Source organism: Carassius carassius, chromosome 49, assembly GCF_963082965.1.
Source record: "Carassius carassius chromosome 49, fCarCar2.1, whole genome shotgun sequence".
Lineage (NCBI taxonomy): Eukaryota > Metazoa > Chordata > Actinopteri > Cypriniformes > Cyprinidae > Carassius > Carassius carassius.
In genome coordinates this window covers 13,656,231-13,675,425 of record NC_081803.1, presented here as the reverse complement: position 1 = coordinate 13,675,425, position 19,195 = coordinate 13,656,231, and the positions used below count along the sequence as shown (strand labels likewise).

Sequence of the window (19,195 nt, the reverse complement as noted above, 5' to 3'; positions counted from 1 at the left end):
TTGAGCGGAAGCTTGAGTGATTGACAGGAGCAGAGACAATAGCAGCCTGTGTGAGGCACGTGTCATGTGACTGAAGGCCTCTGTACGTGTGTGTGTCCACGGTCCAAACTCGACTCTGCAGTGCATAAGGATTCATGAGTATTCAGTAAACATGGGAAAAATAATATTCAGTCTGCTCAATTTGGCTGGGATTTAGGGAACATGCAAATGAGCTCGTTAGGCAAGGGCTTTGTTTGTTGTTTATACGTGTGGGTGGGACAGACGCATGTAATTTGTAACCCGGTGCATCGATAGTTACGCAGATGGACTAATAGGTTTGGTGACCTTCATACAAATATAAAAAAGCATGTTAGTGTATGTGTGTGTGTATGTGTGTGTGTGAGATAATACGTGTGTTTTAATATGAGAGACATTGACGGGCAGTGTACAGCTGGCCTCAGGCCTTTATCTAAGAAGAAGACACAAGGGTGAAGAGATGGACAGACAGCTGGGTATCTCAGCTATCCCGTAACAGTGCAAACATGGCATTTCCCATGTGTGGAGAGGTCAGTCTAAACGCTGATCCATGCAACCTGACATTACACCACGCAGCTTTCTCTCGCCCTCCTTGTGTGTCTGTTGTCCCTCTATGTGGCTTTCATGGCTAGCAAATGTGTGTTCTAAAACAATACAAACATTACATTTTGAGGTGAATGTTAAAACGCCCAGTTCTCATAGATGAATTTGAATATTATTTAACAATAATAAAATATTGCTAGGCTGTAGACATGGTTTTTAGCAATTGTTAGGGGTCTCAAAAAAGTCCAAATGTTATTTATTGAATGCAAACTACAGTAAAAGGTTATATTATTAAAATTATTATTATTATTGTATTATAACCTTTTTCAGCATAATTACCCCAGTCTTCAGTGTCACATGATCAGAAATGATTCTAATATGCTGATTTCCTACTCAATTTCTTATTATTATCAATGCTGCTGCTCAATTTTTTTTTGGGGGGGAAATCAATATACTTTCCCCACAATATTCTTTGTTGAATTGTTTTTTTAAACAATGTGAAGTTTTTAGTGTTTTATCTATTTAACGTGTCATTTCTGAATAAAACCATTCATATAAAATATATTACCTAAAACTTGTAATAAAAGTTGTGAAGTACTGTAAAGTACTGTACATCCTTCAAAGCAAGACTCATTTTATGATGATTTATGGTGGTCAGAAATCCCACAACTGCTCATAGAAATTGTTTGTGTTTTTTCAGAACATTTTTTTTTTCTTGAGCACACTGTTTATTTCTGCACTATAAAAGTCTTTGAGTTATATGACCATCCAGCGCTCGTCCTCCATTCGTCCTCTGCTGTGATCCAGACAGGCCATAGCTTCATATCACAGCAGATCCTTCCAGGTCAGACACATAATAACTCCAGCACTCTCATTTTCTGTCTGTGACTTTGCGCCCTGGTCTGAAGCTAGTTGTTGATGTGTGTGAGTTTCCATTTTGCATTTGGTTTTTGATGAAGATGTATTTGGGGTGACTCGAACTAGGTCATTCTGCCTGATTAGGGAAACAAAACTTGTGTCAGTCTTATAATAAACTCTGCACTAGTGCTGAAGCTGTGACAGCAGAACGAACTCCCAGATACAGTTTATTATCTTTTTATTAGTCTCCCCTTAAGCTCCCTCTAGCATTTGTTACGTTCTCACTCTAATATGACTCATTAGCACACTTAAAACTGTCTGCTGCCTGCTGGCCTGGGGAGAGAAGGTGGAGGAAAGACAGATACATAGACAGCAATGAAAGTAGAAGATCTGTTTAGAAATAGCACTTTTATATTCTAGTCTGGCAGAGCACTCGAAGGCCTTGAAGCACATTACACAGTTCGGCTAGATTTGCATTTTTTGAAAGAAAGGGTACTTGCAAGATTAAAAAAAGTAATAAAGTTTTATTAATGTGGTTAAAAATATTGGGTTGTATTATTCTATGCAAGATATTATATAGTATTATAAACATATTACAAATATTGAAAATATAAAAAATACATTATATTGTGTTGATTGTTTTCTTATGTAAAATAACACTTAAGTTATTATCCTACATTTTACTTATTGCTGTATATGGTGTACTGCACCAATTTTTTTTACTGATTTCATGAAAAGGTACCAGATTTATATATATATATATATACCAGATTTACAGTAACATTTAAATTCACTAGCTCGTAAGTGTGTAGGTGTAAGCTTATTTGAGTAATTATTCATTTCTGAAGGCATACAGATATGTTCTTCTATATTTACACAAGCAGATGTGTCATATTAATTGAAGTGTAGACTGTTTTAGCACATCAGTATTGCAAATAAAATAAGGGAAATGTTCTGCTACTCTGACTGTGGCTGTGTGCATACATTGACCTCGTGATGAAAGATCTGTTAATGAAACATCTTCCCAGATTGTTTACATTCCTTCCCATCATCCCTTGTGTTTCAACTGTAAGCCTTAACCATGAGTTTAGTGTGACGATAAGGCGATACACAGGCTCTAAGGGTTCAGCTGGTGATGAAAGCCTCGGCTAAATGTGTCCCCACTGACAAACCGGACAGCTGCACGATGCATACACCCTGTCAGCAGTGTTGTAGACCTGCTGAGCTCCGGTTGCTCACCAGCTTTATGTTTTTTGGCCTAGTCTTTGGTTTAGCATCACCTTTGTGCTTTCACTCTCGGCACAGTGACCTCAGGGATGTTGAACTCAATGTTAGGTACACCTGCTCCCACCGCAGCCTAAACAGGTGTGGACCAATCAGACGCAGAGTTGTGTATTTAAAACACAGCCTTTTACGACTTTAAAAGCCTGGTAGGGTTTGCGATGTAAAGGCTAATTCTCTGTAACTGCATCCATTGTTCCTTCTGTGTTGACCCATATATTAAAAGAGACAGAAAATAGAAATTAATATGGCAGTAATGATATGAAATAACAATTCAATTACATTTTCTTTGACTGTTGCCTTTTCTATCCCCTGTGAAATGAAATGTTTGTTCTTCTTTGTGTCTAACATTGTCCTTGCGTGAAAGCGTAAGACATGCCTTAAACTTGTTATAACTCCCAAAGGGAGGGTTACAGGCAGTGCTGTTGTCTGTAACTGAGATTGAGAGGCGGCCTATGTGTCCAGCCATTACCATATATTTCAGAGTAAGAACAATTCACAATGGCAGTGAGCTCTGGGTTGGACCTGAGGCCCAGTCTGCTGTGTTTAGCACATCTGACTCCCTGTCGGTGATAGGAATGGGCTATTGTCTCCCAAACAACAGCAGCCTTGGAGTTGGCCTCTGGTGGCCTGGGGGACGGTCCCTGGCACACTGTCCCAGTCTTTGGACGCTCCCTAAGGCATCACAGCCTCTCAGCAGGGCTCAATGTTCCATAAATAAGCGAGACATCTTTGCAACGCACACACAGAGGTAGTCCAGCTTACTGAGGTGCTGTAAATCAAGAGAAAGATGTGTGTGTGTGTGTGTGTGTGTGTGTGTATGTCGGTGACATTACGGCTAGAGCAGGCAACCTCTGATGTCACTATTTGGAGAAAGTGTGGTGTACAAAGACAAAAAAGGACACAAGAGAAGGTGACACAGATGGTCTAAAAAGGGAAGTAAAAAAAAAAACCTTGAAATACAATACAATTACAATTACAAATACATTTTTTTTTTTTTTTACAATGTGTTTGATCCATGGGAAATGCATGATGTCTGGGGGCCAAGGTGTTTTACTGGGGTATTCTAGATGACAAAAAAGGACACAAACTAAAAAGGGAAATAATAGACAAAAATTTCTAAACACAAATAAATATGATGGGATGTGTGCATTTGTGTCTGCCATGTAAGCAGACAGATTAAATATTCCCCTGTCAATGCAAGTCATATGTCAGTGAAAAAGTGATGGTGGTGAATAACATCATCTCAGATGGATGCTTTTCTGAGCATTGTTTCCAAGTCTGTGGTTTTCCCGTGGAACTTGGCTACTTTTACACTGTTGACACAGATCAAAGCCTAACCTGGAACATGATTTTGATGGAGGATGCCCATGACAGAGGGAAAAACTGGAGAACAAATGTAACTAGGCTAGTTTTGGTCTGATTTGAATAGAATTTTGGCTGGTTTTGTTTTGCGGACCTGGCGACCCTGTTTTCAGGTCCGTATATCTTTCTTGGGTTGTACGTAAATATAGATATGGCTGGTTGTCCCAAAAATCGGATATACTGTAGTCAACAAATCAGAATTGGGCATCAAAAACCTGCAGTGTAAATCCAACGATTGAAAACTAATAGAACTTCTCTACTCAAAAACCTGCATAGTTTTTTTTTTTTTTTCTTCTTCTTCTTCTATGGTTAGGGGTTAGTGAGCAACAGTAATAGTGACGCTTACTATTTTTATCAAAAATTTTGTTCTGTAGGCCTACTTGTGCTTCACTGCTTTTCTCTAATTCTCATTATCATACTTTGCATCTGAAGGACCCTCTTTCCCGAATCACAAGTGGAATCCCTGTCGACTCTTGAACAGGAGGAAACAGAATTCTTCACATGGGAGGAAATGTGTATTGGGACAATAGAAAGCCTGCTGGGGTTTATTCTGCACAGCGGACCATGAGGGTTTGTGTCTCTCAGTGGGAAGGGGCTGGTCTCCATGCGTGGTTGCTTATTACATAAAGCGTGATCAGTGGTACACAACATGTGGGCCTAATGATGAAAGCTAGCACAGGCTTAAAGGGGTCATATGATGCTGCTAAAAAGAACATTATTTGGTGTAATGAAATGTGTTTATGCGGTTTAAGGTTCAAAAACACATTATTTTCCTCATACTGTACATTATTGTTTCTCATCTATACCCTGCCTTCTAAAATGCATTGATTTTTACGAAGATCATCGGTTTGAAAAGCGAGGTGTTCTCTGATTGGCCAGCTATCCAGTGCATTGTGATTGGCCGAATACCTCAAATGTGTGACATAAATGTTATGCCCCTCAACATATTGTGATGCCCAGTCCGGCCAGAGCAATGAGACATACATAAAAACCATTACAAACGTGATATAAATATGATTTCTAGTCGTCTCCTCTTTTGGAAGGCCAAACAAAGTAGTTTCGCTTTCTCAACAAAACAGCGTCGGAGACCGGAGGCCTAGAGTGAGCCGCAGCCTAGAGTGAGAGGAGGCTGGCTTGTATATTGCTAATAGCTTATACCAACTTGGAGACAATATATTAAGCATTCATAATAGTAATTTAAGTAATTATTATATTTTTTTCATAGATAATTATCTAAAGCTGCTATCAGTGGTTGTGTTACATAGCACATTAACTTTTAATTTACTGTAAAAAAAAGACATGAATTATTAGAAAATTAGAAAAATTATGAATTGCATATTTTAAGTTTGAATCTCATTAACATTTAATCAGAATCAGCATGACGTTGAATATGAATTCCCATCTCCAGATCAGCTACTAATCCCCACCTGCATAAGTGCAATAAGCTGCAAGTTAATAACATTGATTCCTTACTGTCTCTGTGTCACCTCCCACACCAAAACCGAGAGCAGAAGCCATGTTGTGATACACTTATTTGCATTTTAGTCAATATGCAATGCAATGCAGTCAAATGCCTTTGAATATTTAAATTCGTTTCTGTAGCCCATCCTTGATGGAGACGGCGTTTGTCTATTGTACATTGTTAACCCAATGCAAAAAGCATGCCATTGCCTGTAATGAGTATTCTCAGACATATAAACATGCATATTGTGAGTTGACTTAAACACACGAGGGTAGGCATACAAACAGCTCATTTCAACATAATGTATTTTGCAAAGACAGCCAAAAAAGAGAAATGGCCACTCTGATGAGATAGTAAGTGTCAAACCAGGCTTCTCTGGACACGGCTATATCCAAAGACTGAGTGTCAGAGCATATTTCCCCAGTGCTGCAAGCTGTTGAGGACTGTAATTGCTGTCACCTCCCTCCTGGATCCAGCTACAGACTGTGGGAATTGGAAGAGTCATTTCATCTCCAGGGAAACAAAATGATGGGAGCTCCAATTTTCCAGCACAAAAAGAGGACGAGGAACTTATCATTAGCGAGCTGCTAGGACATCTTTAGACTAAAATTACTAGCTAACCTGCAAATGTCTTCCTCAGGAGTGTATAAAGAAGCAGGCAACAATTACTAAGGTGCGGTCACATTTATTGATATTTGGTGGCTTTTTGCGGGTGCAATCCAGATATTTTATTTGCGATTGGGAATTTTGCTTGAGGGCAAAAGATTTCCCCTCACAGATTTCAAAATTGTTGAAAATGCAACTCAGCACAGCATAAACTCAATGTGTTTTATGAAATAATTTTAGAAAACTTTAGAAAAATGTAGTTATTCGAGTGATCTAGAAAGTTCCAGTGTGCAAAATCATGCAATATTTTCCATCAATTGTAATTCTCTGATTCTCTTCTGATTCCAAAAATATATTCTATTCTCTTGTAGCTTTGTGATTGAAATGTGATTGCGGTAATATTTACTATTGCTAAGTGAAATTTTGACAGTCCAGTCCAAAATTCAGTCAGTCCAGTAGTAATCTGGATGATCGAGAGTTTCTCAACTGTTTTAAGTTGGTCTCACAGAATCACCACGATGACCAACAGAAAGCTTCTTGGTTTAAAAGTGACTTGTGCGTGAGCAGCGCTTCATCCATCACTACTGTAACGAATGCACACACGGAACGAGAGATCTAATTGCAGTGTTTTAATAGGGTAATCCAAATATCAAAATCCAAAAACAGGCTAGAGGTCAATAACAAGAAAAGCAGTCCCAAAAACAAGTAACATGAAAATCACAAGGGAACACGAGAAAGCCGGGTGATGGAAAACAAGGACTCCATCAAACAGATAGAGACAGGCTGGTTTATATGGACAGGTGAAAACGATGAAAGTGGGGACAGCTGAGTGCAATTAACAGGTGTGCAATTAACAGTGATGAATGGGACAAAGGCTTGTGGGAAATGTAGTGCCTGCAGTGGGTTGTCTATGGGGAAGTGAGACCACTAGTGGACACCCAGGCAAACACAGACCAGACACTGTGACAACTACACTATTGACATGACAGTGGACCTGTCTTTCCTATGAAATTTCACAGAAAGTTCGCTAATTTGACTGCACTTTAATAAACATAAGCTCATCTGACTCAAAAAGCAAGCATATTCTCAAAGCTATCCAATTAGCAGCCATCTTTGAGAGGCTTGTGTATGTGAGTTGACCTTACATAGTTCCTGTGCCAAGAGTGAATGTGGCCATATTAAATAATTAACTCTTGAAACCAAGACCTGTTAAAACATAAGGGGTTAATGTCAGACTTCCTACTGAGTTTGCAGTGTAGTGCCACGCATATGACGCTAACAGAAGGGGCTTTGCCGTCTGATACACACCAATTTCAGCTCCTTTCAGGATGGTGGAGGAGAACAGAGGGACCTTCTCGCTTCATGGGGCTACAATTAAGGGGGTCTCAAACAGAGGGGCTTAGAGACAAAGACAGAGAGAGAGTGAGATAGACAGGCAGGCAGAGTTAGGGAAAGTGGAATATTAATGCAATCAATTAATCTATAAGAAGATGGGTGCATCTTGAAAGGCCAGTGCTAAGATTAACAGGTTTCTGTTGGGGATCCCAATGTGTGTTGTTTCGGTGCATACATCTGATATGGAATACATTTAATAAATTTCCCCCATTGAATGGTTTAAGATGGAAACACGGAACATAGTTCATTGTGCTTGACATGATGCTCAGGCCACAGTGTATAATCAAGCAAATTGGTCTCAATTAAAGGGCAGCAAATAAACACATTCTTGCCAGGTCTTTTATTTCTTTTTAAGCCTTTGTGCACTTTCTTTTCATTCCATCTGAATTTTGGCATCCTTCCATCAACTCTCATATGCAACACTGCTTTGGGCATGTGGGGGAGTCAGATACTTTTCCGTTACATAAGGACTCGGTGTATTGCTTTTCACATTAAATGTCATTTAGTCTCAGCGTTCTGTCAGTCTCCATGGCGACTGCAGTGTGATGGGCAGTCGATATCTTCCTGTGGGGATTTTATCAGGAACAGATGCCGGACACGTGTAAAAATCATGTCTATATATATGGGATTTAGGCCTTTGTGAATGTCACCAAGATGTGATGTAGCTTATTTTTTTGTTGTTGTGCCATTAAAAAATCTCCTTTAATTTTGACGTGGTCTGTCTGGTTTCTTTTAAAAGAATATTCTGGGTTTAATACCAAATATAAGAAGTTAAACCAATGAATAGTATTGATTATTCATATTAACATTACCTGTTACTATTAACAATAAATGTTAATAATAACAATAATAATAAAAATAGACTTTTCCCTCATTTTATTTAAAAAGCACTTACATTAGAAGTATTTTATAAGAACGATTTTGAGGATTTCAAATTAGAAACTTAAGACTTAAAATGTTTTTTACAACAAAAGCATCATTTTATAATATATAATGTACTGTATATATTGCAATATTTATACTATGCAAGGTTATATAAAATAATTATTACATTTCTACATTTTCTATATATATATATATATATATATATATATATATATATATATATATATATATATATATATATATATATATATATATATATATATATATATATATATATATATAACTTTTTTTTCACCGTTTACAGTGTTAATGAAGTTATAAAATTGGATATACAGTATCTTCACACCAAACAGTGTAGTAAGCAGAAAACATGTTATCGCTCATATTTTATTTATGTATTTATTTAATTATTTTTACATTTTGTGGCTATACTATTGAAACTCTCAGTATTATAATATTTACAGAATGGCACCAATCATTTCCACTGTAAGTCACTCACTGTAACAGATTTAAATTTCTATTTTATATATTTATTTTATTTTATTTTATTTTCCAGTAACCAACATCTTCACAAAATCAATGTATTAATCCTAACTTCCATTAATCTCTGAATATTCCATTAAATACTTGAATATGTCACATTTGTGTGTTCATTTGTTCTTTGGGATAAGCTGAGCTTTAAATTAGATGGCTTGGCCCTTGTTCAGTGTGAGTTGTCAGGTGTTCATGGCTGATCGGTGTAATAAATCACGTTTTGCTGGCACAGACTCAAATGGCTGTATGGTGGATGGGCTAATTACTTATAGTGCTATTGCATTTTCAGAACGTTTTCTGCTGTCAATGCTGATCGCTCAGCACTGACATGATGTCTGATACTTTGCCACCAAGGTGGATTAAAAAAAAATCTCTGTGTAGCTTGAGAAATTTGATGCCAGTTTTGCTGCCACCTTATTTGAAGTTAATTTCTATTGCTAAAGTCTCTATTGGCTGTACTTAATTGCAACTTTCAATTGGATGTGTAAATTAGTGGATGTCTCATGTAAAGGGATTGCTTCAGGCATGCTTTTCACGGTCATTTATCTTCTTTGAAGAAATAAAAAAGATAATTTTACAAACAAAGCAAAGAAACTGATTTAACAATTTTTAATGCATAAAATATTTTATACTTCTCAGACAAATAAAGCAGATGTTAAATAACACAACAGCAGACTGTTTGTGCTCCTCAATGTGAGAAAGATTGAGCTTTTATAAATTCAGTGATAATGTGTCATCTGCAGTGATGTGCCCCGAACTCCCACTCTTGGCATACTCCTGCGACTATTTCTTAATGGCATCATTAAGACGTGATGATGTGATGTCCCCATAACTCTCACACTAATGTGATTATTCAGCTAAATTTACAGACTGCACACTCATCCTGACGCATCCAGCTGATGTTTTATGGTAGCTGGAGCAAGCTGCATCAGTCATAAGAGAGATGAAATGTATTTAGGGGAACACGGAATCATGTTTTATTCAATTACATGCTGAATCTCAATTAATCAGTTTTTGCAATTAAGTTAAACTTGCTCATGCATCATACATGAGGACACTATCAAGGGTAGTTGCTCCAGAAGCTCCCTGCATACTCCAGGCTCTGACTGTCCTTTAATGTGAACATAATGGAAGAGAATATATTACTCTAGGAAAATTAAGATAACCCCTAACTTGCATATTGAGCTTTCAGTCTTCAAATTAACATGAAATGCAATTTGTTGGTTAATATTTTAACAAATACAGTCTCATTATAGTGGAGAAAATGACTGGGATGGAAATGGTGAAATGCGGGGAGTACAAAATAACTCTCTTTTCCCTTTTTAGTGATTCATTGCTGTTATTTGCCAGGGCTGAATCCACTTTTGTCATCCATCATTATATGCTGGTGACAGAGGGCCTCATTGTCTGTGTCGTGTCTCATTGTCTGAACCTCATACCACACTGATATACCTCTGATATTGCTTTTCACTTCTGATCTAGTCATTCCCATTAAACAATGGCATTTCTGTGATGTATGATTTGCTTAAAGCCCAGAATCTTCAGGGTTCTTCAGATGATTGATGCTGCTTTTTTGGAGCAGAACAGAATTTAAAGGTAATAGTAATATTAATTGCATAGTTTTCTTGCACCTTGGAACCATGATTTACAAGCTCTTCATTTTAATGAGGGTTAAATTTAGTCCTATATATATATATATATATATATATATATATATATATATATATATATATATATATATATATATATATGTGTGTGTGTGTGTGTGTGTGTGTGTGTGTGTGTGTGTGTGTGTGTGTGTGTGTGTGTGTATAAACACATGTTAAAAACCTGACTTTCTTTGTTCTGTGGAATGCAAAAACAGTAATTGTATAAAATATTCTGGCAGCACTTTTCCATACAATGACGGGTTGCCAGTTTGCAAGAAAACTGCAACATAAAAGTATTATAAAAATAACCAATACAGCAGAGAGGGAAGATTTACAGTGAAAAAGTATTTATTTACAATTATTTATTTAATTATTAATTGTTATTATTATTATTATTATTATTATTATTATTATTATTATTACATTTTAGCTATATCTTAATAAATATATTTAAACTATCACGTGTTTTTAGAAGACTTGCAGTATAATGCACAAGTGGTCTGCTTTCATGATACTTGTATTGAGTAAATAATGACAGATTAACTGGGTGAAACATCTCTCACAACTACTCCAGAATTTCATTTATTCACAATATACAGCGGTATCTGCAGATTGTGCGAAATCAAGCGCCTGGCCCTTTAAGAGCGCTGTTACCCAAGTGTGGGTAACTGCCGAAGGTAGTCGGGGGGTGGGCTTGAGCCACGAGACAGTCGCCCGGAGACGCGAAAGTAGTAAATCCGTTCATTCACAGCGAAGGGAAGAGTGCAGGGCAACGGCTGGGATGGATCTGACTGAATAAAGAACGGATACTTTTCCATACTCCAGGAAAGCGAGAAACGAAAGATGTTCTGCCTGTGAAATGAATCTTGGAGGAATTAAGAGCATCTTGGACGGACTGTGAGCATCTCATCTTATCTGTCCGTTACACTGACTCTTTAACCGTATACAGATCAGCGTCCGAGCGCAACGCACACGGGAATATGCACTATTTGTGATGATCAGATTAACCGACACAGTTTTTTGTGTGTTTTGGGTCTAGTTTGTAAAGTTCTTCAATGTGACCGCCTCTTCAAACGCGTCTCCTCGCACTTGTACCGGATTGTAGCGCTTTTGAGGTGATTTTAGGGACTGTTTGTCCGGATAAAGGCGACTGAAGTGGACTGTAGGCTACATCTGAGGGTGATGGAGTTTCGCGGGACTTTAGATGCGCTGCTCGTTGTGTTTGGCATCATATGCGTGTCTCAAGGTAAGGTGGAGAAAATACTACACTACAGATGGCGATATAAGGATTATATCTGCTAAACATTGTGAAATAGTTGTCGACACCTTCTCTGGTGTATTTAAACGTAAATAATTTTCTTATGGATGGTGTTCTTTAGGTTGAACAGTCGATATGTTTTGGCTGAGATGTTCTTTATCTCAAGTTATAGTAAAGTCAAACCCATTAATTTCTGATTGAATTACAGATCTCATGTCTTTAGAAGGCGTATAGGCCTATATACACAATGCTTTTAATTTAACAATAAACAGATGATTTATAGATTTATCCTCAATACATAGTGTTGTTTATACATGAACATATTTTCGAAACAGACCAGCTTGACCCAGTTTACAGTAAATACCCTCACTTTTGGATAGATTAGCCCATTATTTAATTGTTTTAAACTATTGCAAGTACTTTTTACTCTGTATTAGGGATTTTTAATTCTTACAGTCTCAAAGACCCCTCATTCAGACTCCTAACCAGCTCAGGGAGGAAGGAAAGATCATTAGTTAGAAATAATGTACAAATTAGTTTAGAGTTAGAAATACCATGAAAAGGTTCTTTTTGAAACGTGTCTACCTTCAGGAGCCCTGGCCCCAAACACTGGCTCTGAAGAGCCACAATCTTGCGTAGCTTGAATTGAATCGTGCTTAGATCGGTGGTATTGCTGGCAGTGCTGGCCAACAGAAGTTCTGTTTTATGGGGCAGTAAACATTGCCTCTGAGATCTGTCCTTCAATATAACCACTGACAAAATCTGCCACTGAATCCAGGGCAGCACAGCCACCAGACGAGGGATGAAATGACATGCAAAGTTTTATCTGACCAGATCCATAGTCCAGTCCAAAATTGTGTTGACAATACTTTGCTCTTCTTTTGTTTCATGAGCAGATCTGATCAAACCAAAATCAATTCCGTTTTTTATAACAAGCTCAAAGCCATCCTAAAAGTGAGGCTTGGTTAGTTTGATGTAGCTGAATTTATCATTGCCCCGTTCTTCTCACACACCTGAGTTTATCCATCTCCTCTCGCCTTCTCCTACCGGATTAGGGTTATGAAAGAAAATGCATTGATTTACACTTCAACTTTTCATTTATACTGTAGGTGCCTGATCCTTTCTGGGTATGATTGTGTGTAGTTGTTGTTTGTCTAAGTTACGTTTGTAGCTCAAGAAGGATGTGTGTTTCCTCGCCTCCTTTTGAAGTCATTTTAAACAGCCACAAACAGCTGTTGGCTCTTCCCGGATTGTCCCCAAACAAGCATTCAATGACTGCCGGCCCTTGACTCATTCAATAATGACACCATTTTAAACCAGATGAACCTTAGTGGAAAATGAGAAAATGACTTTTTAGCACAACATTTCTTTTGTATTTTTCAATGAACACACAAGGATCTACAGCCATACGTCCTATACAGTAAAAAGTGCTTGATTGGCAGCATTTCAAAAGCTCTACGACTTTTCACATAAAGCGTGTCATTTAGGGTTTTCCCTCCATGCACGACAGCTTATTTTGATGTTTTGCATCTCCAGGACTGTCGTCACTCCTTAGATCAGAAGCGGAGCCTGTTTGCACGCGTGTGTATGAGAGGTGTGACTCAGAGAAGTCTGCATCTCCCTCTCGCACGCTTGCTCGCAGAGTTACTCCCCGTCTCCTCTGTGTAAACAGTGTGCTGTCGAGAGGCTGTCAATAAGGAGGAAGATAAATGCTGCATCTCCTACTGAGCACGTTCTGATGTCTCTGATGTCTGATTTCTGTCCCGGCACATTCAGGTTCTTTACTGGATCCTTGCCGGAAGACAAAACATCTTGTATCTTTCCAGCACTCTTTTGTTGTTGCTGAGATCTTAAAGATTTATAGCTGCACCACAAATGTGCGTTTATAAAAGTCACCTTTAATTAAAAGCATACATTTCACTATGCAAGAGCATAGCTCATCTCCAAAAGTAGCACATTTTTATCACCTTTTCTTTGTGGCAGCTATTCATTGGTCAAGTAAGAAAGCCAGAAACACATACAGCTCTGTTTTATTAGTCTAGCGCTGACAGGAAGTTTGAATTGAACCCTAAAGATGGCAGCTCTGGCTGGCGTTGCTCTGTGGGGGTGAATGGGGACACAACACAATGCCTTGGCATCAATCTGTCCAACCTTGTGTCTCTGGCCGCAGATGAAGACGGTTTAATGGCCCTACGCATTAGTTCCAGTGGCTGTGGTAACCTTCAAAGCCGTGTTTCATATGGGAAGCACTATACAAAGAATCAGAGAGGCCAGACTAAGCTCTCTGAGTGTGTTTATATGACAAGTAGTATCGATTATAATTTGTTAGCTTTTCAGCTTTCTGAAATATGCAATCTGGGATTGTTTCCTTTAAGAGGTAGCTTGCTTTATGTTTGCAGAACTGTTGAACATGTGGAAATTGGAATTTAAAAAGTGACACACATACAAGGATTAATTGGTTTAAGGAAATAGGTAGTCTCTGCAAATACATAATTTCTTGCCTTTTTCTATCTAGCAATCCAACCCTGACTGAGTTCGATATTTATCTTTTCTGTCAAGAAATATAGCTGCCTCCCTATTTAATCAGAAAATTTCTCACCACTTCGATATTGACATGCCCTACAGCAGTGGTTTAGTGATTCTCTTTCCCATCCAATAACTGGATAGTAGCCGGTGTGGTTTATATCAGCAATAATACAATAAAAGAAGTTCATGGTTGTTCCAAGGATCTTTTCAGTATGGGGCTTTTCGCACATCAGGCTGTAACAGTAGCAGGTGTTTCTTTTCTCCCCATCATCCCCGTCTTTTCAGACGGGGGCCGCAGCATAAATGGCTGCCCACTGCTCCGGGTGTGTGCTCACAGTGTGTGTGTGTGTGTTCACTGCTCTGTGTGTGTGCACTTTGGATGGGTTAAACGCAGAGCACAAATTCCGAGTATGGGTCACCATACTTGGCTGAATGTCACTTCACTTCACTTCACTTCACCCTTCATCCATCCATCTACCTAAAATGGCAAAAATATTCGTATTAAATTTGAGAAGCCCTGAAACTGAGTGTAATGTATTAATAGAGAGAGAGAGAGAGAGAGAGAGAGAGGGAGAGAGAGAGAGACAGACAGACAGAGTGTGTTTGAGTTTAAGCAGCACACTTATTTAAAGTCCATAAGCCTTTGAAACACACGAATTAGCTGCATTTGCAATCCAACAGAAATGTATCACAGTAATCCTCTTTTTTGGACACAGTTTTTTATTTATTTATTTATCCCAAAACTCTTTTATCTTTGTTTTTTTTCTGGCCCCCAAATGTAGATTTTTTTTTTCACAATAATATACTCTTAAGAAATTGCAGTTAAATACATACAGGTCCAACATGAACTATTTAATGGATAAATGGATAAAGAGTTGTTAAACCATGCGGAAGTTTAATTTAATTTTTTACTTTAGTTTGAGACAAACAAAGCAAGTTTTTCCACACATTTTGTGCTTGATTTTTAATTTTAGATCCTGAATACTCATTCTTCCCATCATGTAAATATATCCATTAAGATAATCTTGTTGAAGACTCTGGATCATTTCAAGTGGATTCTGCAGTTTATCTGTGTTCCAGTGTGTGGAAAGAAGCTGTGGGCATCTTATGGGCACTGCAGGGGCCACCTGCATGCCAAGGCGACATACCACTTACATACCCAGACGAAGAATCCTTAGTATCTCCAGCCCTGGAGCACAGTTCCCATGGCATGAATTCTCAGCCACTCTTTTAATTATCGGATTACCTTTGGGCGACAAATTGCGATATTCCTCCTGATCCATGCCTTCTGACAAACAACACAGTATGACAGCTCATTATCAGGACCTGCTGAGCCTAGATTACCACACTCTCACACTAAATAACAACTCACTCCAACTCTAAAACAGCTGGCTTGTGCTTTGAGTGTTTACATAATGCAACTGTGTTGTCCCTGGAGAAACCAAGACCTCTGGTTTGTCTTTTATTCGCTCTGTTTACTAGTTGATGCAAACAGACCTGGCTAATAGTGTATATAAGTCTGTGTTTGGGCACACTGTAAACAAAAGGGCCAGAGGCCGTGTGTGCTGTCTCATCAGGAGCTCCAGTTTAATGACTCAGTCTCTATCTTGCATGGGCACTGCTATTAGATTACCTTCATTAACACACACTTCTTTCTCATTCTCTTCCCTCCCGGCGCCTATGTGTACACACTTTTCATGCTGTTCAACTTCGTTCCTCTGCTCCTATTTGACTTTGAGACCCCATTATCCTCATCCGTCGTGATCTTTGTGTTGTTTCAGTAAATAACACTTGCCAGGTTCAGAGGGCAATTAGACATGGACATTACGTGCGCAGTAGTCGTTTAATGGGCGTGTAGATCAAAATCGCAGCTTGGCAGAGCTGGAATTGGTCCTTGAGTGCAATGCAAAGAATGTTGTGAATGTTTTTTCCATGGTGTCAGTATTCTGTGTCTTTGTCTCTGTCGGAGCGATTGAAGTGTTAACGGGCGATTGTTTGTGTCTCCACAGACGTGTGGCAAAACTTTGATATTATCAGCTCTATTCTATGCAGAATAGTTTCTCTTACTGCAGGAATCTTTCCCTGCTGAAAATACCATGACTTATGCTTTTTGCTGGCTAGTGCTGATGGACCAACAAACTAGAGAGTTTTTTGCTGTATGATTTGTAGCAATAGCCAAAAATACTTGTATAGGTCAAAATTATACATTTCTCTTTTATACCAAAAATCATTTGGATACTAAGCAATCATGTTCCATGAAAATATTTAGTACATTTCCTACCATAAATATATTAAACATTTATTATCATTAGTAATATGCATTGCTAAGGACTTCATTTGGACAACTTTAAACTTTGGACGATTTTCTCAATATTTAGATTTTTTTTGCACCCTCTGATTCCAGATTTTCAAATAGTTGTATCTCGGCCCAAATATTGTCGTATCATAACAAAACATACATCAATGGAAAGCTGTATAAATTTATAGATGTATACATTTCAGGAAATAGACCTTTATGACTGGTTTTGTTGTCCAGGGTTACATATCTGGTCAGTTATTATGACAAAATATTTTAGTGGAAGGTTTCTCTTAATGATTTGTGCAGTAGACTAATGCAAATTAAATCTTAAATTTAGCATTTTCAGTCTCTAGCTCTCAGACCAGAGTCAGAAATGTGGGTTCCAGTGCTTTGGGCAAAACTGCCACTAAAAGTGACAGAAATGCCCCAGTTACCCTAAATAGGGCAAAAGCGCTTCCTGAGGGAATTCTCTTTTATCTCATATCAAACATTTGATATATATATATATAATACACTACCAAAGCATGAAAGTCTGAAACAGTCAATTATAGCATCCAGTTGAACTCATCTGATATTTGTCATAATACTATATTCTGTTTTAAATAAAAAAATACGAAGTAGTCTTATTAATTGGGCTGCTAAAGTTAAGCATTCACTTTGTCAGCATATGAATGCACGACATCATTATGCTGTCCATTAATTAGTCTTTTATCTCATATGCCTTTCTCAAGTAGAAAATTCTTCCCTCCCTACATGTCAGTCATGTATCCAGTCGTGCCAGGGCTGCTCATGTTTATGACCGACCCCGTGAGTCATTCTTATGCAAAACACCCACCATCTAGACGAGCACCACTCTACTTAAATGTTAAACCTGTTAAATGTGTGAATCACTAATTGAAAGCGATTCAGCTGTGTATTTCACCAGTGCAGTGCCATATGTTGCAGATCTTCAGAAACATTCACAGGTTAAGTCCAGCGCTAAGAGAAGCCTAGGGGTTTTCCTACCCCTTATTTTGGTCATTTCCTCCTGCAATCATCAGCCATCAAAGCAACAAGAACACATCCTGGATGTGATATGTTATCTTCTGGACCTCAGAGGGGGGAGATATGCAGATTTCCACTGTTCTGGGAGTAGACAAATGTTGAATATAGGCCTAATCATCGACTCATTCTATGCACGTTTTCCCAGAGCATGTATTTAACATGAAGCCTGTCCGTACAGTGCCGACTACGCCCGAGTCCTTTTCATCTCTCCCTGTTTGACTTTCAAAGATCCAGTTCATGAATAGTCAGGTTGGCTCCAGCCATTGAAGATTGAAAGAATTTCTAAAGCAGCTTTATAATTTTTGATGAGAAGAAAGTGACTTCAAAGCCCACTTACACCCTGTTTTACCTTTTAACTGGAATTTGACCTGAAGCTGAAATATGGCAGTTTTAAGGGATCAGGAGATGAGGCAGTCTTCTGAGGGAACTTCGCTTGTGCTTTAAAGCCACTGATGTGAATAGCAGAAATAAGATCAGGTTTGTCAAAACATCTAGATATGCTATACAGTCAGATTCCTCTGCCTGAAACTTCACTTCCCGCTAAATTTGTGGTTCTGTGTGGGCCTCATCTGGCAGTGTTGGGGTCAAGCGGAAAGTGCGTGGTGGGATTAATCAAGCGGAACATGGTGCACCGCTAGGAGGACAAGGAAGCTGATGCTATCTCAACCAGTCGTGGTATGCTGGTCTCCCCACCCAGGCCAATTCCATTAGCGGGGCACTAAAGAAATCCAGACAACACAGAGCAGCTGGGACGGAGCTCCACTGTCGCCACCATGCACAATTTATCTTTTATTCCCTACTTCTTCCTCTATGGAAGAAGTTGACGCCCCCTTGAGATATGTGATATGCCATTGACATGTATTCCAGATGTGTTTTTCTTTTGCGAGGAGAGTTTGAATTACAGGAGGTCAGGGAAAACAGACTGTGGTATTATTGTCCTGCCCCCATAAAGGGTTTGCAGAATCTGAATGAACCTGGGCGAATGTGTCTCAGAGTACTGATACATATCTAAGTATATGGCAAAACAAAAAGACAGCTATTCCCAGAGAAAAGCAAGTTATTCCTCGCAGCCTGTACTAAACATGCCCTCACACTAAAGGAATGAGCTAGTTTGGCAAGTCCAGGGTGACCAAGGTTATTTTTTACGCTTCATGGCTTGATCACCTGAGGGAACTCAGAGCTTTGTGTTGTTTGAGATCGTAGGGTTTAGGGTCAGCACTTAAAGAGATTCTCACAACAGGTCGAACCACTGAAAGAATCATGCTTCCTCCCCTTCTCTTTTCCACCAAGACTTCTCTCGGGAATCCACAAAGGGATCAATACCTTCAGCTGGACATTGCCAGTGTGTGCTGTTTATTTTGTAAAGTGTGAAGGTTCTTAAAGCAATGGAGTGGCCAGATGAGCCTTTGCGGGAAGATAAAATCTGATATATCAGGAAGTCCCATTTGCACGACTCTAAAGATTAAGGATTTGGG

The 19,195-nt window shown here is 38.6% G+C and overlaps 1 protein-coding gene across 5 annotated transcripts in view; it reads left to right on the top strand.

The window, feature by feature from the left end:
* LOC132132096 (roundabout homolog 3-like) overlaps positions 1-19,195 on the top strand; it is a 137,333-nt gene that overhangs the window by 53,251 nt on the left and 64,887 nt on the right. Inside the window, exon 1 of one of the 5 annotated variants that reach the window (XM_059544351.1) lies at positions 11,328-11,839. The exons of the other annotated variants lie outside the window; for them this stretch is intronic. Within the exon in view, the coding sequence (XP_059400334.1) occupies positions 11,776-11,839 (64 nt within the window). The 5' untranslated portion in view covers positions 11,328-11,775. Of the gene's footprint in view, positions 1-11,327; positions 11,840-19,195 lie in introns of those variants that run through there. 5 annotated transcript variants of the gene reach the window in all.